The 24048-nt window shown below is 38.9% G+C and overlaps 1 protein-coding gene across 2 annotated transcripts in view; it reads left to right on the forward strand.

Annotated features, from left to right (window-relative positions):
* Nucleotides 1-24048, forward strand: part of ABCD3 (ATP binding cassette subfamily D member 3) — a 71586-nt gene that overhangs the window by 43918 nt on the left and 3620 nt on the right. For both annotated transcript variants that reach the window (XM_058659321.1, XM_004582034.3), the window contains exons 8-21: nucleotides 614-670; nucleotides 3166-3308; nucleotides 4975-5044; nucleotides 7196-7265; nucleotides 7354-7451; nucleotides 7551-7642; nucleotides 9094-9182; nucleotides 9268-9340; nucleotides 10462-10525; nucleotides 15664-15741; nucleotides 15842-15907; nucleotides 16002-16091; nucleotides 16531-16650; nucleotides 23150-23254. In XM_058659321.1, coding sequence (XP_058515304.1) covers nucleotides 614-670; nucleotides 3166-3308; nucleotides 4975-5044; nucleotides 7196-7265; nucleotides 7354-7451; nucleotides 7551-7642; nucleotides 9094-9182; nucleotides 9268-9340; nucleotides 10462-10525; nucleotides 15664-15741; nucleotides 15842-15907; nucleotides 16002-16091; nucleotides 16531-16650; nucleotides 23150-23254 — 1215 coding nt within the window. The remainder of the gene's footprint in view (nucleotides 1-613; nucleotides 671-3165; nucleotides 3309-4974; nucleotides 5045-7195; nucleotides 7266-7353; nucleotides 7452-7550; nucleotides 7643-9093; nucleotides 9183-9267; nucleotides 9341-10461; nucleotides 10526-15663; nucleotides 15742-15841; nucleotides 15908-16001; nucleotides 16092-16530; nucleotides 16651-23149; nucleotides 23255-24048) is intronic.

Below are 24048 nucleotides of genomic sequence, written 5' to 3' on the forward strand. Positions count from 1 at the left end.
TCAGAAAGAGATGGCTGTGGACCTAAAGTGAATGAACACAATCTGTGTTTCTTGGAACAACAAAATATCTGCAACTGCTGCGCTATCAGTTGAACTGTCTCTGTGTGAGGAGCAGTATGTTCACGTGTGTTCTCGATACTTGAGTTTTATATCACAAAATTAGATTTATAAGCTGATATTGTTATTTCAATATATGTGTATATAATTGAATAAAAAGGTATTAAAGCAGGAAGAGCCTTATTTTGTATGCAAAGATACATAAAAAGCTGATAAGTGATTTGAGGTTGCAACTCAGGTCATTTTATTCAATGTTTTTTATAATATTGAAAAATCACTAAGTTATTAATGGATAATTATCACAATAGAACTGTCTTGAATGATTGAAATTTTTTTCCTACTTGATATTCAGCAGACGTTGATCAAGCTATCTGTATTTTAAGTTTCCGAAGAATTGCTTCTGATGTATTTATTGATATATGTTTTGTTATAGTACATAATGGGAACCCTACTTGTCGACAAGTAATAGTAGTATTATTAACTATTATTCTAGTTTGTTAGATTTATTCAAATCAGTTCTCTGGTTTTAATTTTGTGTTTTTTTAACATTTTGCAGCCATTTCTAGACATAGTTTTATATATCTTCAGGTTAACAACTGCAATTGGAGCACAAGTAAGTCTACATTTATTCTACCTTTTAAGTTGTTGATAAGTATTTTCAGTAGCTTGGGAGTCTGTAAGAATATATATATATTTCTCAAAGAATTTTCATAATTGTGTCTTCACATGATGTACCTAACAGTCTAGTTATAAAACAGTATTACAATAATGCTGTAATAATAATAATAGATTTAAAAGGTGTTCTAGTTTGATGTTTTATTTTTCTTTAAGTCAGATACAGTAATAACCAGAAGTACATAAATGTGGAAAATGCATGTACTTTTTCTATAGTAATATATGTAAAAAGATGAATTTAACTGCTTAAATATGAAATTTAAATGTTACACTAGCAAATGTGGGGTATAACAGTTTCAAGAATATTTTACAATAACATATATTGTTGACTGTCTTGTGAGCTTTTTTTTACCTTGTCTTGATATCTTTCATGACAAGGGTTACCTTTCAATTTTTTTAGTATTTTTATTAAAGTCTAAACTACAGTTATTTAATATGTACTCTTATATATTTATAACACAATCATGTAATTGTGTGATTATTTTGTATGCATAAATACATCTTAATTGATTAATACATAATTTACATGGTGGCTTGTTTAGCTTTACAAAACACTGAGGAAAGTTTTTTTTTAGTTTTTTGCAAAATTTATTTTATTTATTTGAAAGGCAGAATTACAGAAAGGATGGGGAGACAGTAAGAGAGAAAGAGAGAGAAAGTCTTCCATCTGGTTTACTCACCCAAATGGCCACAGTGGCCAGAGCTGGGCCAGACCAAAGCCAATAGTGTTATATTTGCATTTCTTTTTTTTTTTTTTTTTGTATTTGGTTTTTTATATTTGCATTTCTTAAAATCAAATTTTTAATTATGTGTTTGACTCATTTGCTGTAGTTGAAATATATTGAATCATTCAGAGTTAATTAAACATTTTTAGAAGTATGCTGTATTCTACATATATTGTGGTAGGAATATAAAATAAGTTAGACACAGTTGTTTTATCCATTCATTCATAGATAGACAAATCTTTGTTATTGAATAGTGATGCAGTAAATCTAGCAGTGGGATAGCTGGGGGATTAGAACTGTTTTCATTTTTTGACAAGTTTCTGTACTCTTCTCCATAACTATAAAAGCTGTAAGAATGTGTGTTCCTACCAAGAGTTATCAGGGTTTCTTTTTCTCCACATCCTTCGTTTATTTTCTCTTGTTTGGAATGGCCATTCTGATGGTACCTTGGGTTGATTTTTATTGCCTTTTCTAGTTTGCTAGTGATCCTAGACATTTTTTCATGTATTTGTTGTATATAAGGTATATATGTGTGATCAGATATTACTCAATCACTCAAAAGATTGAAATTCTGACATTTGTAACAAAATGGGTAAAATTAGTGAGCTAAGTCAGACACAGAAGGGCAGATACCATATGTTTTCTCTCATTTGTGGAAATCAAATATTTGTGTGTAGGTGGGAATATATAGTCAGTATGAATCTAAATACAGTCTTACCTAGGCTGAGAAGAATGGAGGAATATGAGAAGATTTGATAATGAGTACCAGGTGAAGGTGTTCCATGGGACAGTGGGCAACTAAATGGAAGGGCTAGTTGGTATGATTACTTTGTTATGTATATGTGGAAAGATTAAACTCTATCCCATAGAAAGTGTAGGTATTTGATATTAATCAAAAATTTAGAAGATAATGCAGAAGAAAACCACAGTCCCTGCTCAAAGCAAGTATCATTAGGTAAAAGAAGTAAATATTCAGACAATTATAGTGTGGTGTGATAAATGTGAGAATGAAACTTTCAGTAAAGTATTCAGTGCCTGGAAGAATCAAAGTTGCTTTTGAACTGCTTTAGGGAGTAAGGTTGCCTTCCACCCTTACCGCAATGCTGTGTTGAGTGCAGTGGAGCATGGGTTATGTAAAGGTATTGAGGGAAGGGCCTGTGATGAGCTTACAAAGTAAGCGTGTGGTTTCTCTCCTGAGCTTGTCAATGGCTGAAGAGTTCACTTAATGGAAGTAGAAGTGCAGCTGAAGCAAGGTGTACAAACGGGCAGGCAGCTGGAGTTGCTTAGGGGGATGTGAGCTTGAGTTCTTATGTTGAAATCATATTAGAGTGTTGAACAGGAGGTGTGAAATTATAGCAAGGAAAGGAAGAAATCTGAAAGAAGATAAATATCCAAAGAGATGCCAAGAAAGACATCTGAGGACTCTGTGGAGTCTTAAAATGTTAAATAAGAAGAGTTCTAACAAAGAGTATTATATGCCACAGAAAATGAATTGCAATGAGGAGATTTTAAGTGAGCAAACACACTAGAGCAGAGGGATGAGCTGCAGTGGTTGGAAGAGGAACAGATGAGTGGTGAAAGTGGAGAGGCTAGTGTTTCTTCAGAAAAGAAACAAGGGGAGAATAGTTACCCTCCCAGGAGAGCATTTTCTCAAAATCATTGGTGATGATGGTACATGTAACTGTATCTTTCTTCCTAATAATGACAGGGCCCAGCGAGCATGATGGCCTACTTGCTTGTGTCTGGACTGTTCCTAACTCGACTTAGAAGACCTATTGGTAAGATGACAATAACTGAGCAAAAGTACGAAGGTGAATATAGATACGTTAATTCCCGGCTCATCACAAACAGGTAAGGAGGGATGTCGCAAAGCTACACTACACTACATTTCACTGTATACATGTTGGTGTAATGTCTTTGGATTCCCAAAAGTCTGGGAACATCGATGTTTACTTGTTTTGAAAGTATTTCAAAATTGTGAAAGTTATTCATTTTGTAAAATAATAATCTTCCATATTTGAACATTTTTTAAAAAGATAGTTATTTATTGGTTTATGTGACAGGCAGAGACAGAACTTCTGTCCACTGGTTTCTCACCTAAATGCCTACACCAATTTGAATGGGGCTAGGCCACAGCCAGGAGCTAGGTATGTAGTCCAGGTCTCCGTGTAGGTGGCAGGGACCTGACTGCCTGAGGCATCACCTGCTGCCTCCCAGGGTGTAGACTTCACATCAGTAAGCAGCTGGCATTGGCCCAGAACTGGGCCTGGAACATGGGCACTCCAGTGGGGCATGCCAGAGTCCCCAGTAGCATCCTAACTAGGGTGTGGTGGGTGACCAGTTTTCAAATCATTTGTTTTTAAGTATAGTCATGGTATAAATTTTAATTTTAATTATACCATGACTATAAAAAATTGAAATTTTCTTATATTCCTCAAAGAAAATTTTGTCACAGTTTGTCCAAAAATTTTTAAAATTTTTTTGTAGTGCTCAATAATTCATCCTCAGTTGCCTGTTTCTATTTATGTTCCAGTTTTAAAATCTCAATGGAAGAAGCACATGTTTGGACCCAGCTATACTAGTTTCAGAATCTGTGTCCTCTGCTTACCAGCTTTATGATCTTATGATGTTATTCATAGCTTCAGTTATCTTGTTCACAGTAGGCATATACGGTTATTAGGATTAAATTCAGTTGTGTATATACACACAACTTTAGCTCAGTTTTGGTTAAGGAGCAAGAGTTAAAATTTTCTCATGTGATCATCAACTTTGAGTCATTTTGAGGGTTCTAATGTTTATTTACTAATAATATTTAATGTACAAGCTACTCTTTAGGAGTTTACCAGATTACTTTGGAAATCGCTTTTCTAACAGTTTCTCTTCCCTTATTTCCTTGGAATATCAGAATAACACCAATTTTGAATGGGGTTTTATGTTTTCGGGAAGCAGAGGAATGGATTGTTAAATGGAGAGTGACTTGCCAACTAAATGAATGACGCCCTCAGCTGGGATGTTTATGAATCAGGTGGCTCCAGCAGATGGACATTGGCTGTGTCACCTAAGGCAGGGCAGTGCCCAGTACACCATGGTCACAACTCTGTGTCCTTGTTCTCTTGGCTCTGCCTTCCTTGTGTGTTTCCCTTTCCCTCAGCCAGTTCTTACAATCACTCCAATTTCACCAGCTTCTCTTCCCTGCAAAAAGGTCCAGATATAATAATGGGCCATCACTTCTTAGCAGAGGTACTCTGCCACCAAGTGCCACAGCCGATTTTGCTTTTCCATCTCATTGACCGGAAGGACCTCTGGCTTGTGACAAGCAGTCACCGTGGGTGCTCTAATCAGCCGAGAAGGAGAAGGTGGATATTAAGTACAGATCAGTGCTTGACATGCTCCACATAAGCTCTTAGTCACAAGATACTCATTTAAATACAAATGCTCAGTCACTAAATAACTGTATTTCCATTATTTTCAAGCTTAGCTACCATTAAAATTAATTGCTGAATTGTTTTTTTAATAGTGAAGAAGTTGCTTTTTACAATGGAAATAAAAGAGAAAAGCAGACAATCTACTCAGTGTTTCGAAAACTGGTAAGGCATAAATGTTGTTGGAGAGAATTTGGTTTATATTGTCTTTAAGTTGTGTTGGTGTGTGTGTGTTTATATGTATGTGTATATATGTATGTTTACATATACATATATATATTTAAAATGTATATAAACATATAAACATGCCTGTGTATATAACTTAGATATTTATTTTTAAGTAGCTGTAAATTATTCCTATTTGTATTCTTAATGGGAAACATGAGGTTAACAATTATCATATCAGTTAAATGGCCCACTTATAAAAATGGATAGAATAAATTAGTCATCAGTGCATTTTTACAAATATTTCTTAGGAATTTTTAATTTAGATTGTTTTTTATCGGAAAGGCAGATTTATAGAGAGAAGGAGAGACACAGAGAGAACTTCCATCTACTGGTTCACTCCCCAAGTGAACACAGCAGCCGAAACTAAGCCAATCTGAAGCCCGGAGCAGGTTTCCACCAGGTCTGTCATGTGGGTGCAGAGTCCCAAGGGCTTGAGCCATCCTCCACTACTTTCTCAGGCTACAGGCAGGTAGCTGGGTGGGAAGTGGAGCAGTTGGGACATGAACTGGCACCAGTAAGGGAAGATTTAGCCAATTGAGCCATCATGCCAAACCCTTTTAGGAATTTTATTTAGTTATAAATTTGAAATCTTTCACTCTTTCCTAGATCTATTATCCGTCGTGATATTTCTTCTTTCTCCTCACCCCCCCATGGCAGTTAATATCTTCATGGAAAGTTAGTAATTTATGACTTCTTTCTTAAATGTAATGATTCCCGCAGAAAGAAGTTTTTTTTTTTGTTTCGTTTTGTTTTTTTTAATGATTTGTTTTTATTGGAAAGTCAGATATACATAGAGGAGAGACAGAGAGGAAGATCTTCCGTCCACTGATTCACTCCTCAAGTGGCTGCAACAGCCAGTGCTGAGCTGATCTGAGGCTAGGAGCCTGGAACCTCTTCCCGGTCTCCCACATGGGTGCAGAGTCCCAAGGCTTTGGGCCATCCTCCACTGCTTTCCCAGGCCACAATCAGGGAGCTGGATGGGTATTGGAGCCTCCAGGATTAGAACCGGCACCCATATGGGATCCTGGCACGTGCAAGAGGAGGATTTTAGTCACTAGGCTGACACAGTGGGCCCAGAGAGAGAGAAGCAGTGACCCACTGCATTGTGACTGTAGTTTGCTAGCCTTTGATTTAAAACATGAGCATTAGAAAGCTTCACCATTGTTTCTGTTCAAGTCCCCGCTTGGAGACTCTGAAGTCAAGTCATTCTATTCACTGTTCATTCAGAAGCTACTTGGTGTTGTGGGTGCTTGTCCAGGCACTAATGATAATGGTGTGGAGGGGGATGATTAAAATACGGTCTTTCAGGAGGCTTACAAGTTAGTGAAAGTTTGTGAAATTGGGCCCGGCGTGATGGTTAAGGTCCTCGCCTTGCACGCACCGGGATCCCATATGGGCGCCGGTTCTAATCCCAGTGGCCCCACTTCCCATCCAGCTCCCTGCCTGTGGCCTGGGAAAGCAGTCGAGGACGGCCCAAAGCTTTGGGACCCTGTGCCCGCGTGGGAGACCCGGAAGAGGTTCCTGGTTCCCGGCTTCGGATCAGCTCAGCTCCAGCCGTTGTGGCTCACTTGGGGAGTGAGTCGTCAGATGGAGGATCTTCTCTGTCTCTGCTCTCTGTATATCTGCCTTTCCAATAAAAATAAATAATAAAAAAATCTTTCAAAAGAAAGTTTGTGAAATTAAATGTATATTTTAGATTTAGAAAGGATGAAGTTGTCATTTTTGAACTATTTCAGAAATTTGATCTTCAACATGTTGATATTTAATATAACTGTGAACAGGCTCATTGATAATGCATTGAAGGTATTTTGTCACGTGTTCTGCACATGGTTGATTGATTGTTATCCTTCAAAGTTTCAGTCAACATGATCATGCCTTTTATGGGACTTTGCCTGTCTTATCTGCCTATTTGAGCTCATCTCAGAGAATTACTATCAGTTATGTATTTCTTCAAAAACATATATTCCTATGTGCAATTACAAGAAATATTTGTCGAATATATTAATTCTAAAGTTTGTTTTATCCTCATGGTATATTTGAATTTTCTATGTGTAGGAAAAAATATTTTTTTGTTTTGTTTTCTGCTAGGTGGAACACTTACATAATTTCATTTTGTTCCGGTTCTCCATGGGTTTCATTGATAGTATAATTGCCAAATGTGAGTATATTTCAAAAGAGATAGTTCACTGAGATTAGAGAAACAATTGAAATACAGCTAATGTTTCAACTCGTGCATCTTGTTTCAGACCTGGCAACTGTAGTTGGTTATCTAGTTGTCAGCCGCCCTTTCCTCGACTTGTCTCACCCTCGACATCTCAAGAGCACACATTCAGAGCTTCTGGAGGTATAGTGATGATAATAAAATGGAAATTCAAAGATAAAAGTAGAGCCTAATTTTTATTTTGGAAATGTGAGTGAAAAATATTGTTTGTTTCTGTTTAAGGATTACTACCAAAGTGGAAGAATGCTTTTGCGAATGTCCCAAGCTCTGGGTCGAATAGTTTTGGCTGGGCGTGAAATGACTAGATTGGCTGGGTAAGATTAGTCATAATAATAAATAGTAGCCGAGAATAATTTTTAAAAATACCCTTATCATTAGTTAATGTATACTGTTGAGGTTAAGATAAGGGGACATTCCTTGTTCTAGCAAACTGGTTTCTATGGAAAAGGGAAACTTCTCTCCGACAGAGAACTTTTCGTGTTTCCTGGAGACAGCTGTCTGGAGCTTTGCGCTAGATTAGTGATCATCAGGCTGTTGGTCCGTGGACACTGGACCAGTTAATATCTTCATGACCAAGATAGACGGTATAAAATACTATGAGGATTCTTTTCTGTTGCAAATACAGTTCTTCATGGTTTGTGGCATAAGGGGTGCATCTGTTCATTTAGGATTTTTTGAGCCATTTATTGAGGTATAGAAAGCAGTCCATTTTATGTATATAGTAAACACCGGAATAAGTTATATACCTGTGACTGCATTGGTACACTCAGCTACACGAGCATACCCATTATGTTTCCAAGTTTCCTAAGTTTCCTTTAGGAAGTTCCTGATTGTAACAGATTGCTTCTTTCACTTTCTCTTGGACTATCGAGTCGTTCTTTTACTCCCAAACCTTTTGTCATTAGCTTTGATTTCTCTATATTACCACAATGATTTCCATCTAATATTAGCACTTACCTTCTTTCTTCTTCTTCTTCTTTTGTTTAAATTTTTATTGGAAAGTCAGATTTACAGAGAGAAAGAGAGTTAGAGAAAGATCTTCCATGCGCTAATTCACTCCCCAAGTGGCTGCAATGGCTGGAGCTTTGAGCTCGATCAGGAGCCACGAGCTTCTTCTGGATCTCCCACGCAGGTGCAGGGTCCCAAGGCTTTGGGCCGTCCTCTACTGCTTTCCCAGACCACAAGCAGGGAGCTGGAAGGGAAGTGGGGCATCCTGTATATGAACCAGCACCCATATGGGATCCCTGTGCATGCAAGTCCACTTTAGCCACCAGGCTACTGCGCCAGGCCCTCTTTTTCTCCTAAGAAATATCCCCAATTCTTCCCTGTTTGCATGCACTTGACATGCATCTGATAAATACCTTACCCAGATAGAAAACCCAACTTCACACATGGCTTCCTAGGTCACTGTAAAGGAACTTAGGGTCCATACTTCCTGATCTAAGGAATGCATCAGCAGTAGTCCTTTTGTAATATCTAGAATAAACTTCCTTAAAATTCTGACAGCCAGCAGTCACTTTGCCTTGTTTGTTAACAAAGTGTCTGTTGAGATGGAGCTTATAGGAAACCTGTTGCTTTATGCCCTTGTTGCTGCTCTCCCACTGAAGCACAATAAAACATGTATTATTACTAACACTTCATGTTTATGCAGGTTTTTTTGGATTGTTCAATTTAAACTTGATTATAATTTTAGAAACTAACCTTTGCATAAGATAAAGATTAGTAGTAGTATGCAGTTTTAATTGTTTTTTGCTTTTATTTTTAGTTTTACTGCTCGAATTACAGAACTAATGCAGGTATTAAAGGATTTAAATCAAGGCAAATATGAACGTACAATGATCTCACAAGAAAAGGGTAAATACGAATCTTAGGATTTAAGTTACATATGCTTTTGCTGACATAGTATGATTGATGCATTAATTCTTACTTTTCATTTAAGGTATCGAAGAAGCACAGATGAGCCCCTTGATACCTGGTGCTGGAGAGATCATCAATGCGGATAACATTATAAGGTGTGTGTAGCAAATGATTCTTCAGCACTGCCAATGCTTGCTCATCTTCTGAGGATCCTTTCTCTTCCAGCCTCCAGTTGCTTCTTGTTTAATTTTAAATTGTCCTTTTTTTAAATGGCTTTATATATAAAAATTATGTGTATTTAAGGTATACAATTTGATGTTTTGATTTGTGTATGCATTTTGCAGTAGTAGTCCCTGCTTCCAGGGATTACTAATGTCTTTATCTATCACGTAATAACTTGTTACTATTTGTTAAAGTGAGTGAATGGGCAGATTGGTGTGTAGGAGTGGTAGGAATTTAACATCTGTCCTAGCAGATTTGGAGTTTTCTGTGTAGTATTGACTGTTGTCCCTAGACTGTACGTTAGAATTTACTCGTCTTGCAAAACATAATGGAGACTTGGATAAGTTTGAACAACAGTGTTCCCATCTCCGTTCTCTTAGTACCTAGCAGCTGTCATTTAATTCTCTGTTCCTGTAAATTTTGGTATTCCAGATTTCACATAAAAGTAAGATCGTACAATACATCTGTGTCTTACTGATTTTATTTAAAACAGTGTACTTCATTGCTGTGGTTGAAAATAGTACAAGACATATACACATGCATGCTTTGTTTTCGTTATGCTTGTTAGAAATTTCTGAGTTGTTGTCATAGTCAACATGGGAATTATGAATATCTTTGAGATCCTGATTTTATCTTTGATTGCGTATTCAGAAGTTGACGTGTTAGATCATACAGTACTGTTTTGAATGTGGAGGGGGGAACCTCATTGCTATTTTCCATAATGGATATACTAATTTACATTTCCACCAACAGTGTACAAGGGTTTCCTTTTTTTCCTCATCTCACCAAGAGTTTCTTTTGTCTTTTAGTAAAACTGTATTAGGTGTTAGATGTAGTTTGCTGTGATTTTGACTTGCTTTTTTTTTAAGAATAGAGATACTATTTTTGTATTTTTATGTACCTACCTAATGGCTCTCTGAATTTTTTATCTAACAAGTGTGTCTAATTAGGCCCTTTTCCCATTTTTTTCACTTGTTACTTTTATTTGGGGTGTTTAATTGTATGATTTCCTTATTTGTTTTTAAATTATTCTTTTTATTCATTTCCTACATAGGTTTGATCATGTTCCTTTGGCAACACCAAATGGAGATATTTTGATCCGAGATCTTAATTTTGAAGTAAGTTTTGAAGTGACAAAAGTTTAAATTGCCTTCAAAATATAAATTTAAAAACTGTTGTCTGAGTATTTAAATGAACTTTAATATTTGCCTTAATCTCTGAATCTACAGAATTGCTTTAAAAGAACATTTAGAAATATGTTTTTCTTAATTGATACAAAATTTCAAATACTGTCACCTCCAACCTGTATGCAAGGGAAGTCTGTGTCACGATAGCCGCAGATGATATAGTTAATTAAAATCTTCAGTGGATAATGAATATTTAGATATGCAGACTTATTTTCCTCCTCTTTTAAATTTAAAAAAATTGTGGTTTGATGTCGCCTTTACTCTGCAAGAGATTGGAAGACATCTGTAAAAACACCTGTAAAAACAAAATTACAGGGTTTCTTATCACTATGAATGCAGATCCCTGACTCAGGGACGAGGCGGGCTTAGCATGCCTGCCTCTCCGCTCACAGTGCTTGGGTCTGAGTCCAGAATGGGGTTCTGACTCCAGTAGTACAAACACTCACCCTGGAAGGCAGCAGTTACGTTTCAAGTAGTTGAGTCCCTCCTGCCCATGTAGGAGACCTGAACTGAGTTCTGGGCTCTTGGCTTTCACTGCGCTGGGTCTTGGCTGCTGCGGGCATTTGTGGTGTAAATTTGTGGGTTAGCAGATATGTCTGTCTTCACCCTCCCCTCCCTCCCTCCTTCCCTCCCTCCCTTCCTTTCTCTTTTTATTTTTTTAGTTTATTTATTTGAAAGTTATTTAGGGGGAGGGTGAAGACAGAACCTCTATCTGCTGGTTCATTCCCTCAAATGGCCACAGTGACTGAAATAGAGCTGGTGCAAAGCCGGGCACAGGAGTTTCTTCTGAGTCTGCCGCAGAGGTGTAGGGAACCACGCACTTTGGCAGGGAGCTGGATTGAAAGTGAAACTTCTGGCAAAACTTCGAATTGCCACCCATATGGGATGCTGACGTTACATGCAGCTTTATCAACTATGTCATAGTGCCAGCCCCTATGCCTTTCAAGTTAAAAAAAAAAATAGCTGCTTGGTGAATAATGATTCAGTCTGTTAATAACATAAAAATATGGGGCCCTGTGCAATAGTGTAGTGGCTAAAGTCCGCTCCTTGCATGTCCTGGGATCCCATATGGGTGTCAGTTCATGTCCTGGCTGCTCCACTTCCGTTCTAGCTCCCTGTTTGTGGCCTGGGAAAACAGTAGAGATTGGCCCAAAGCCTGAGGACCCTGCACGTGTGTGTGAGACCTGGAAGAAGCTTCTGACTCCTGTGTTCAAATTGGCTCAGCTCTGGCACTTGCGGCTAGTTAGGGAGTGAACCAGCAGTCAGAAAATTTTTCTCTGTCTCTCCTCTTTGTAAATGTACCTTTGCAATAAAAATGGAAAAGTGTTAGAAAAAAAGAAAGAGAGAGAAAGAAAGTAAGAGAAAAAGAAAGAAAGAATAGAGAAAGAAAAGGAAAGAAAGAAAAGAAAATAAATATGCCAGGCCACCTTAAAAAGACAGGCCAGGGGAAGGCATTTGGTGCTGGGTTAAGGCGTTGCCTGTTTGCCTGTTGGAGTGCGTGAATCCCAGTCTCAACTCTGTTCCCACTTTCCAACTTCCTGCTAATATATACTCTGGGAAGAAGAAGCTGCCTCAAGTGGGTGAAAGTTAATGTGAGACTTCTCAATTGAAGAGTACTTGACCTTTCTCTCACTTTCCTTTCTTTGTGTTTTGGTGTGGATAAAGTAAACTAACAGCATAGGCTGTTACATGGCTTAGACATAGTGAGAAGGGATTTGGGAGCTCTGTGTCTAGGTATCTGACTCTATCTTGCAGATGGCAGTTATGGTCCACAATATAACTTGGTTGTAAGATTGCTTTATTTTTAGTGCAAGGCTCTTCTTTTAAAGCCCTTATGTTTGGATTTAATATATTTCTGGCATGTCCCTTCAACATCACTTTCATTGTCTTGAAAAGGCCCTTAGCTTTTTACCATTTTGGTTTTATTTGAACGGTTATTGGAGTCCTCTGTTGTCCCCATGTTTGCCCAAGTTTTTTTACTTCATTGTTAACTATGCTGCTAATCTCCTAATATCCTGTTATTCTTGTTTTGTTTCTTCCACCCCTGGGAGATTTCTTTGGCTTCTGTCATTCTTGCCCACTGCTAGAGTTTGTTTTCTACTCTCTTTAACTTATGGTATTCTAAATTAGTTTTTACTTTTTCTCATTCTATCTTTATATTGTTTTTCATAATATCACTTTTCTTTGTGTAGCTGCTTGTCTCATCCCCTTATCTGTTACACATCTGGCTCACTTGAAAGTAGAGATTAGCTTCTCTTGAGAGAGAGGGATGGAGAATAAATCTGGGATTTGATCACCACAATTAAATGTTTCCTACTTTAGCATTTATTTGTCTTTTGGATTACATTATGACCAAAAAAAAAAAAACTTCGGGATAAAATATTTTATATATTTTTTCTTTATAAACTCCCTGGCACAGGCATGTTTTAAATACTCTTTTGAGAGCCAGGGTGAACTGAAGAGATCCTGAGATATGATCATGTGTAGGTTATAAGGTGAGGATTAAAATATCTGTGTACTTTATATCTTCCTCGAATATTTACCTTTTCAGGAAGGTATGTTTAAAGAAGCAATTGAATCATCACCAATGTACTCTCATATAGTCTCTTTTACTTAAGTCATATTTATATGTAGGATCTTGAAATCATTTATTGTGGTAAGTTCTCAGGAAGTAGGATTTATCAAGGAGTGTTCTTTGGGGGGAGATTTTTTTTATTGATAAAATATGAGGTTCAGAGCATGCCCTGGTCCAGGGAAACATTTCCTGAGCTCCATCCAGTGCAATGCTTAGGATTTAATTTTCAGTGAAAATTACCTTTGACTCTTAGTCTTCATTCAACTCCCTCAGGGTAAGTGTTTATAAATCTTTAATATGGAAAAATTACCAGTGTCTTATTGTGGCTTATGCTACAATTTTAGCTTTTTGTCTGTCACTGGAAAGAGTGATGGAATAAGGACAGATTAATGCTGAACCTGAGTCGCTTAAGCATAAGACAATACTAAAGGATTTAGGAAGCTTAGGAATTTTTCCTATATAAAATCAGAATCTTGGCTTTTGAGTTTCATAGCATATTGTGACAAATACTATGGAGGGATCTTGTCAGGGGCAGGGTGAACCACAGCAGTCAAAGGCTTATTCCACTTGTTTTTCAGATTTGTCTGTTGTGGCATGTACCCAAATTTTAGTTTTTTAAAGGTTGGATGACATTCCACATTTCACACTTTGTCCATTTGCTTGGTTACTGCCAGCTTTTGGTTGTTCTGAATAATGCTGGTGGTCTCTTGCATTACAATTAAAGCCAAACTGAATGGCTTGTATCCTGTAGAATTTGCCTGCCTTCATCTCTTGATTCCCAGAGCCTGTTGTGTGCTCTTCTTCCCTCCGATTCACTGTCCTCCATCCAAGTCAGCCTACCTTTCTGTGTTTTGAATAGGACAGAAGCAGTGTCTTGGCATCCATCACCTATCTGTATTGTGGGTGAAGGTGGGGCTTGAATAGTTTTCCTTTACATACATTTCTAATAAACTTATTTCAAAGTTTGACCCAGTTATCATTTTCAGTGAGGTCTATGCTGATCACCTTGAAAATGTAGCTCCTAGGCAAGGCACGGTAGCCTAGTGGCTATTGTCCTTGCCTTGCATGGACTAGGATCGCATTGGGCGCCAGTTCTATTCCCAGCAGTCCCACTTCCCATCCAGCTCCCTGCTTGTAGACTGGGAAAGCAGTGGAGGACGGCCCAGGGCCTTGGGACCTTGCACCCTCATGGGAGACCTGGTGGAAGCTCCTGGCTCCTGGCTTCGGATTGGCTCAGCTTTGGCTGTTGCAGCCACTTGAGTAAATCAGTTGATGGAAGATCTTCCCCTCTGTCTCTCCTCCTGTCTGTATATCTGACTTTCCAATTTTTTAAAAAAAAATCTTAAAAAAACAATGACGCTTCCTCACTCATTTCCAGGCTTCCTTACTCTGATCTGGTTTTCATCCATAAACACAATTTTCTAGCATAATATTTAATTTACTTACTCATTAAGCATAGTTTATTGTATGTTTCTTCTCACTAGAGTGCAAGTTGATAGAGGTATGTGCAGGGATATTTCTCTCTTTCAGTCTCTTTATGTCACCTCAGAGTTGATACAGAAGGTTCAGTAAAGAGTCATTGAAATAAGCAATAAGAATCTAAGGCTCACCCATTAAAAACCTTATCAAAAACTGGTTATATAGCTTGGGTAGGTCTTGTCTCTGATGTGTTATTTCCTGCTGCGCTACATTGATTTTGATATTATAAAAGAAAATTAAAAATCATATTTTCTGATTCTTAAAATTGACTTGACACTTAAATGTACCATTGGCTTAGAATTGAAACCACTTTTAATTTTTCTCAATTTTATCTTTATGTTGTTGCACAGCAACTTAATGGCACTTGTAAATACTTACAGTACATACATATTTTGAAGACTTTTAATTTCTAAGAATCTAATCTTTAGAAATAAGGTTTTGCTAGTCCTTAGTTTACGGGCTTAATCAAAGAGTTATTGCAATACTATCTGACAGGACAAAGCTGAAATGCAGATGAGCTGAATATTTAATCAAAAGGGAATATTTAGAATCATTAAAGTACTTTCTTATTGTGGAATTTACCGCAGACATTTAAAAAATAGAAGGAATCCTAGTATACTGACCTGGAAAAATATCTGAGCGAAAGCACAAGTTGTAGAATTGTCTGTATACTACAATTGTATTTTTTTTTACTCGAAAAAAAACCTGTTCTCATATTTGTTGTTCTCCAGAATTACCAGGGTTTTTTTTTCAAGCTTTAGCTGTTTTGTATTGCCGGTTGAAATGATGTTGATGGTAAAAACATAACTTTTCAAATGAAAAGAATGAGACTCAGTAAAAACGGAAAGTTAACAAAAATGATCTGTCCCCATCTTATCACTCTGCTGCTCTCCCTAGGGTCACATTTACTAAGAAAATAAAAAATTTATCGTGTGCAGGAGGCAGTTTGACTTTAATAATATGTCCATTGAGTGTATACTCACATTATTAATTCATGGAACTAATTTTTCCCCAGGTTCGATCTGGAGCCAATGTTCTGATTTGTGGTCCAAATGGCTGTGGGAAAAGCTCACTTTTCCGTGTTCTTGGTGAAGTAAGTACAAACTGACCTCCGAGTTTCGAGTCTGCTTTGTAATCCTATTCTACGTTGTGAGTTTCACAACTGTTTCTCCCTCCCTTCTGCTGTTGCCTAGCTATGGCCTCTCTTTGGAGGACGTCTAACCAAGCCTGAAAGAGGAAAGTTATTTTATGTTCCTCAGGTAAGATCTTACTTATTTTGAAATCTTTGGTTTAAATATCTTTTTATTATTTTTTCCTAAAATCCCATTCTCATGACTTTTCCTTTACTGTCAGAGACCTTATATGACCCTTGGGACACTTCGAGACCAAGTGATCTATCCAGATGGAAAAGAAGATCAGAAAAAGAAGGGGATATCCGACCAGGTAAGGCCTGTTTGTGTCCTGGACCTACTTGAAAGTACTCCATTTCAGATTCTCTCTCTTAATCATGTTCTACATGTCAAGTGCTTCATCCTTACTTGGAAAGCTTCCCGAAGCTTTTAAAATCACCAGCTTCCAAGCTGATTTGGTAAGGTGATGACCACATTAGTTAAATATGACTCATTGAGAATTTAACTCTATTTGCACTATTCTTTTCTCATTGCCTATTTGTCAGTAATGCTATTTTCTCTTAAAGATACCAGATTTATTTTGAAAACTTCAGGCTACTTTTCGCTACTTTGTTTTTTGAAGTGTATACTTCCCAAAGTAATAATGGCACTGAAATGATAGTGATTCCACTTTAAAAAAATAAAGCAAGATAGAGACAGAAAATGTTGGCTTTAATTAAGCTTGATTTCAACTTTGTTCATGTTGTTGCAAGGTACTGAAGGAATACTTAGACAATGTCCAATTGGGTCATATCCTTGAACGTGAAGGAGGTTGGGATAGTGTTCAGGATTGGATGGATGTACTCAGTGGTGGAGAAAAACAAAGAATGGCGGTGAGTATACTGTGAAGACATTGCACACACATACAGCTACTTGCATAAAGTCACTCTGATTAATAAAGACAAACTGTAAAAAACTGTTTATTCAGCAATTTATTACAATATGGATCCATTTAAATGGTAAAAGCAATTGGAAATATTTAACCTGCATGCAAGTTTTAAATTTTGAGAAATTCATAAATACACTGCCAATGCCTTAAAGAAGAAACTATGGATAAAACTGTGTACGATTAACCCATTTTTCTAACGTTTGTTAGAAACTCTGAGGCACCTTGGTATTGGGTTATGTGGTAATCTTCGTTGGTTCATGCATCTCCTTTGGATTTTACACATCTCATTGGTCACTTAGTTCACAAAAATTACTGGAAGTGTTAGAGGTGATCAACTCGAGTATTTATTATTTTATTTTTTATTTTACTCTTATCCCTTTCCTCTGTCGTTAGATTATCTTTGTTTCGAGTCTTGATATTGTCTACTTAAAGTTACTGAGATTTAAAAATTTTCCTAATATAAAAATGTTTGAAAGGAACAATTCTATTTTTATGATGATGAAATTCTATTTAAAAGAAAAAAAGTGTGTGCCAAACACTGCATATTAAGAATGATAGGGTTTTTTGAAAGGCAGAAGTACAGAAAGAAATCCCATCTCAGTGGGATTTCCTAACAAATGCATTTGGTCAGGGTTAAATCAGGAGTCAGGGACTTCTGTGTGGGTGGGTAGACCTCTTGTTCCTAAGCTATCACCTGCTGCCTCCCAGCATGCACGTTAGCAGGAAGCTAGAGCGGTGAGCAGAGCTGGGACTTGAACCCAGTCTTTCTGTATAGATGCATCCCAAGTGGCTTCACCTTAGTCTCTACTCCACATGCCTACCTCTTAGTAATACTTTGTGTTGCTGTTACATCCACTTCTGGTTCTTTGCTGTCCAACGGTGGGACGATTTCAGACCCTTACAGCCTACCTCTTAGTAATACTTTGTGTTGCTGTTAAAGGGATAGCTTTGAAGAGTGATTTTCAAAATTACACATACCATAATTTGAACAGATGCACAACAGGATTGCTGCTGTTAACTAGAGGGTAAGGAGAATCAGAATTTGAATTTGGGACATGAGAAGAAATGAAGTACTACTATTGAACAAAGAGAGGTTCTGTGAATAGAACCTAAGTATACAGAAATAAGATTCTTAATCCATTATTTGAACAGTGAAAAAATTTAAACTTTTCATAGTATGAGTTAAAAATCTGTTTTGAGTAAGGCATGTGCTGGGTGCCTGCCCTTATAACCTCTTGGGAATTGGCTCTAACTACAAAGACGGTGCACTGGGATAATGAGTAGGGAAGACTGGTATTGAATGGCAGGTCCTTTATAATCTTCCTGCCAGTCCTGAGAAATAGGGAACAGATCCAGGGCAGACGGGGGTGTATACAGCTAAAGGCAGAACTGAGATTCATCCACAGGTCAGTCTGGCACCAAAGCTCTTACTCCTGACCAGGAGTGCACTTGGTAGCCTTTGTTTTCCAAGTGGAGTGTCTCTCCAGTTCTCCCCTGTCCTTGTCCTTGAAGTCTCAAATGGCATTTGTCGTCTTTTCTACCAGCTGTCATCAGCCAGGATGGGACCAGCTAAGATCTGAAGTTGGGATACCTTATTGGACCAAAAGCTATATTTTCACCTTTCATTATTCTTTTACTATTTAGTATTGAATGTTATTTGAATTATTAAAAAAGTATACCTGGTAGAAAAGTTGAAAAATTTATAGAGTATAAGGGAAGCCAAATGTCTTAGCAGAGATACCTCTGTTGTTACACAATAGTGTTTTTTAAAGATCTGCTTTTGTGATTATTTTACTTTAAATTAGCAGCTGTCACCCTTCTACAAACTCACTGAGATGTCTAGCATATTGATCCCTCCCTCTTCTTACAACAGCTCAATCCTGTTGTAAGTTTGCTCTTCTGCAGGTAGGCTAGGGCCCCGGCCATAGTTAAAACTCAGAAGATCCTTCCTCTCTTCATTTGCTTGCTCCATCATTTCTCCTTCCTTTATGTTCTTCTTTTGCTTCACTCCCCAGATGCCAGTAATGACCAGTACTTTGCCAAATTAAAACTTGGAGCCGTTAACTCAATCCAGGTTTCCCATGTGGGTGGCAGGAATACAGTCAGAAGCTGTCACTCTTGCCTTCTAGGCTGTGCGTTAGTTGGTCTCTAGAATCAGGGCTAGAGCTTGACTGAACCCGCCAGGTACTCTTGTATGAAATGCAAGTGTGTTAATGAGCATCTTAACTCCTTGGCTAAATGCCTGTTCCAGAGAGATATTTCTAGAAGGAGTGAAAAATTGATCACTTTCGCTTAACTTCCTCTCCCACTTTCTATTTAATAATGTTACATAAACCACAACCCAAGAGCAAGTACTTGTCTTGATGTTTCTCTGTGCAGGCATCTGCATAGCTGCAAAAAATTCAGGCAGCAATACATGGATTCATGTCACTATACTTTCATGTTTTATGATATATTTTTTTTAAGATTTGTTTTATTTTTATTGGAAAGGCAGATTTACAGAGAGAAGGAGATACAGAGAGAAAGATCTTCCGTCCACTGATTCACTCCCCAAGTGGCCGCATCTGCCAGAGTTGAGTTGATCTGAAGCCAGGAGCTTCTTCCAGGTCTTCCCACATGGTTGCAGTGTCCTGGGGCTTTGGGCCATCCGCTGCTGCTCTCCCAGTCCACAAGCAGGAAGCTGGAAGGAAAGTGGAACAGCCGAGACATGAACTGGTACCCATATGAGATCCAGCACATGCAAGGCGAGGATTTAACCCTTGAACCATTGCACTGGGCCCATGGTTTCTGGTCTTAGAGAGGCTCACAGTGTGACTTGACAATCATGGACATATTTCTAGCCTTCTCTCTTAGTTTTCATGCTAATTGTTAAAACACGATTATCATTAAAACACGTCTTGGGTTTTCCATCCCCCATTTCTAAGAGTAACTCACTTTGTATTTTTAGAAAAAAAGGGGCTTTATTTTAGTTACATTATGGCTCATTTTGTGACAGAATTCAAGTATTTTGCACAGGTGTGTCATTGAATCCTCACAACAACCTTGTGAGATAAGAACTGTGAGTGGCTCAACTTACAGGGTTGATTGAGCTTCAGTGCTTGCCAAGAAAAGTCAGCTAGTAAATGTTAAAGCTGGTGTTGGATATGGCTTGTCCAGCTCAGACAGCCCCATGACTCTGGTGTTCATGTACTTTGTCACTTCATGGCCTTCCTGTGTTGTGGAATCAAATAACTAACAGTGTTCTGGAGAGAGAGCTGCATAATGAAATGTGTGTGGTGAGGAAGACAGCCATGAGGGCCCAGAATAGAGGCATGTTCTGATATTCTGATAGTTCCTCCTAGTTAGGTTTGTACTGGCCTCCCTGCTTCCACTGTTCAGGCAGGATATGTCATCCTTCTTTATGAGAAAGGCTGAATGCACCTGTGTCATGGACCTTTCTCCTCTGACTTTATCACATTCCTTGCCTTCAGTTGTGTACCCTCCAAGTCTCCAGCTGCATAGCTCTCTTCTAGACCTTCTCTTTGAGAGACATTTTCAGGTCTCTAAACCAGCAGTTCCCTGTGGCCTGGCTCTTTATTTTCTGCATGGTTTCAGGACTGTCTGAATGAAGGGGAGCAGAAGAGGAAGTAGGAGGCTGTTTGTAGTCAGCCAGGCAGAAGATGAGTGTGCTGTGAACTTGGGCCCGGTGGTAGAGATGGGGATGAATTCCACAGGATAAAATGAAACAGAGTGAAAGTGGGGGCAATGAATGTGTGGGAGGGAAGGATCAGGGACGACCCCTGGCTTTCTAGCTGGAACTACTGTGATAGTAGTTTTCTGAATGCTCAAGATTAGGGGAGAGTGAATTTTAGAGGATCTAGAAAATGAATTGAATTTTAGGCTTTTAAAGTCTTGGAGTTCTGGGAGATATTTAGTTATTAGTAATATATATCACTATTTACATTGTGATATATATGTATATGTATATATATATATATCACAATGTAAGTAGTGCCTGACATCGTGAAATTAGGTGAGTTCACTTAAAGAGATTCAGCATAGGAAAATGAGAATACCCAAGGAATCCTCACATTTAGGGATAAAGTGGGAGAGAAAGTACTAGAAAAGAGGCAGCACCCTAGGAAGTGGGAAGAAGCAGCATGACTTAACTCACTTTGTGGAGACAGGGAGGGCTGAACATTGCAGAGAAGACAAATCGGATAAGATCAGAAAAGAGTCCATTGTAACATGGATATCATTGCTGGAATATGTCAGTAAAGGGTCAGAAACAAGAGTTCCCAGAAAATAAAACGCTTGTGGAAAATAAGCATGGGAAGATTCAGCATTCCTGTTAATCAGAGAAATGCAAGCTCCAACAATGTAACAGTTCTGATATTCATTTCAATTATAAAATTAGCATAGGTTTTAAGTAATGAGCACTGACAATATAAAATATAGTGACAGCAGATTCATCAAATAACTGCACTGAAACGTTATTAGCAGGAGTATTAATTGCTGGGTATCCCCTGCTGGGCCGCTGCTTCCACTAAAGAACCTGAGAGCTGGGGGCAGGCCCGTCTGGGCAGGGCTGCAGCACCCATCAGCTGGCATTTGGGTTAGGTCTTGGGGTGGACCAGGCGCTGGGCTAGGCTACTGTACCCACTGGCACAAGAGGGAGCCGCAGTGTACGTAGGACAGCTGAGGTAGGCCACAATACCAGCTGGCAAGTTCTGGGACTGGATGCAAGTTTTGTCAGGCTGGACTTCAATACTCTCTGGAAGGTACAAAATTTGGGGCTGGGAACAGGCCTGTTTGGAGAACTGTGGGCTGTAACTCTGGCTGGTGAGCATGAGAGCCAGGGTTGGGGTGGGCCAGGCTGGTCAGGGCAGTAGCACCCCTTGATGGCCAGGTCTGGAGGCAGGTTTGGCTGAGCTAAGCTGCAGCACCCGTGGCTATATATGAGAGCCGGGTAGAATGCAGACTGGACTGGGGTAGGCCATAGCGCATGCCAGCACAAGTGAAAACTGGGGCAAAGGACAGGCTTGGGGGAGGGGCTAGTGGGGATTTTCCTGAGTAGGCTGTGTACCTGTTAGTGTGTGTGATGGTCTGGGTTGGGTTAGGCTGCAGCACCCATCAGTTCGCAGCATGGGGTTGGGGGCAGAACTGACCAGGCAGATGTACCCACCAGTGTGTTCATGATTGATCTTGGCCCTGCACACAAGGGTCAAGTCCTAGGTCACCCCAGGCAAAATTTCTTGTGGGGATTCCCCAACTTGATCTCTGATTCAAATCCTGGCCACAGGGCAAATCGCAATATACATGGTCCTACCTCGGAGAGCATGTATCACTTAGGCCTCCTCAGTGGCTGATGCCTGTACAGTGGACAGCATGCTCAAGTACACATGGGGGACATGATAGCCAGCTTATCTAAGCCAGCAGAGGACATCATCATCAGAAGGAAAACAGAACATGTTGGACCATTCTCCTGGCCAAACTTTGCAGCAGGTGTCTGGGTCTGTGGATGCACTAAGTGGACTTGGTCAGCCAGTAGACCTTAGATTTACTCAACCTTGGTGCAATGAAACCAACAATGTCAGAACTATCAAAACCACTCAAGTGATTTGGAATGTTCTTCCCCATTGCAATGTTCTTCCCCACATCAGGACCTCTAAGGTATTATCAAATGTCCATTCACCATCCCTGAGTGCTGGTGTAGTTTGACATCCAGGAGAGGCCACCCTGCCCCCCCCAACACCAGGAGAATAAAAGGAACAGAAACATTTGTCCCAACCACTTTCTTCCTTACGGGACCCTCTGCACCCTAATCAGGACTGCATAAGCGTGTATCCCATTCATCTGTTTTAAACAATATTAAAAATACAATTTAGATTTTTAAAAATTGGATTTATTTGTATTGCTGATATTTTGAGTAGTTTTTTTTTTTTTTTAAGATTTATTCATTTTATTACAGCCAGATATACACAGAGGAGGAGAGACAGAGAGGAAGATCTTCCGTCCGATGACTTACTCCCCAAGTGAGCCGCAACGGGCCGATGCGCGCCGATCCAAAGCCGGGAACCTGGAACCTCCTCCGGGTCTCCCACGCGGGTGCAGGGTCCCAAAGCTTTGGGCCGTCCTCAACTGCTTTCCCAGGCCACAAGCAGGGAGCTGGATGGGAAGTGGAGCTGCCGGGATTAGAACCGGCGCCCATATGGGATCCCGGGGCTTTCAAGGCGAGGACTTTATCCGCTAGGCCACGCCGCCGGGCCCAAGTAGATTTTTTTGAATTAGGATAACTTATAATTTTGTTTTAGAGGACTCATGCATATTTAATTTTAAAAGTAATTTTACTTTAACTTACTAATTTTAAGCTTACATGTGTGTTTACCAAAATGTTTCTTTAAAAAAAAATTTATTTATTTTTCTTGGAAAGTCAGATTTACATGTTTCTTTTTATACTTTAGATGGCAAGATTGTTTTACCACAAGCCCCAGTTTGCCATTTTGGATGAATGTACCAGTGCAGTTAGCGTGGATGTGGAAGGATACATTTACAGTCACTGTCGGAAGGTAAGCTCGAGAAGCGGGCAGGTGCAGGGTCTACACACCCCGTCCTGTTTATCCTTTGCCCGGTCACATTTCTATCCAAAGAGAAGATTACAAGTTAAATAACAAGATTACTGTTGAAAAGATGATGGCTTACTCTATTCAGACTTTCAGAGTCCTCGAATCTGGATATGATAGTCTATTACACAATTACTATACATCCCTTTAAATAAAAAGCCATAAAACAAAGCTGACAGTAAGATGAAAGATAGAAAATTTACAACAGCAGAAAGTTAAATAACATGCTACAGAGTGGCCTATGGGTATCTTAAGAATGAAAAAGAAAATAAAGAAACCTTCTTGAGGAAAATGATGCTACTGTGTGACCTATGTGTCATTGAAGAAATTTATAAGAGAAAAAGAAAAATAATTTTTGAGGAAATGACAATAAAAACAAAAATATCAAAACTCAGAAAAAATAATATTTTTATTTGGGTGTCTCTGGAGGCTAGTGCAGGCTTGATCATTCTCAGTGAATCAGTCACTGTGGGAGAGTTTTCAGCATCTGTGACCTCTGTCCATCAGATACCAGTAGTGCTGTCAGGTGTGACAACTAGTAGTGTGCCCAGACATTGCCAGATACCCTGAGGAACAAGCTGATCCCCTGGCCCTGGTAGTCGAGAACTGCTGACCCACAGCAAGTACATCTGTATCTGTTGATGTTTTTTTGAATATCTGGTGGATCCACAAGTGTAAATCCTTACTGGAAATCTGAAATCTGGAAAGCTTATAAAACCAAATGGTTGTTCATGATTTGC

This window comes from Ochotona princeps, chromosome 2 (genome assembly GCF_030435755.1).
Source record: "Ochotona princeps isolate mOchPri1 chromosome 2, mOchPri1.hap1, whole genome shotgun sequence".
NCBI classification, from domain to species: Eukaryota; Metazoa; Chordata; class Mammalia; order Lagomorpha; family Ochotonidae; genus Ochotona; species Ochotona princeps.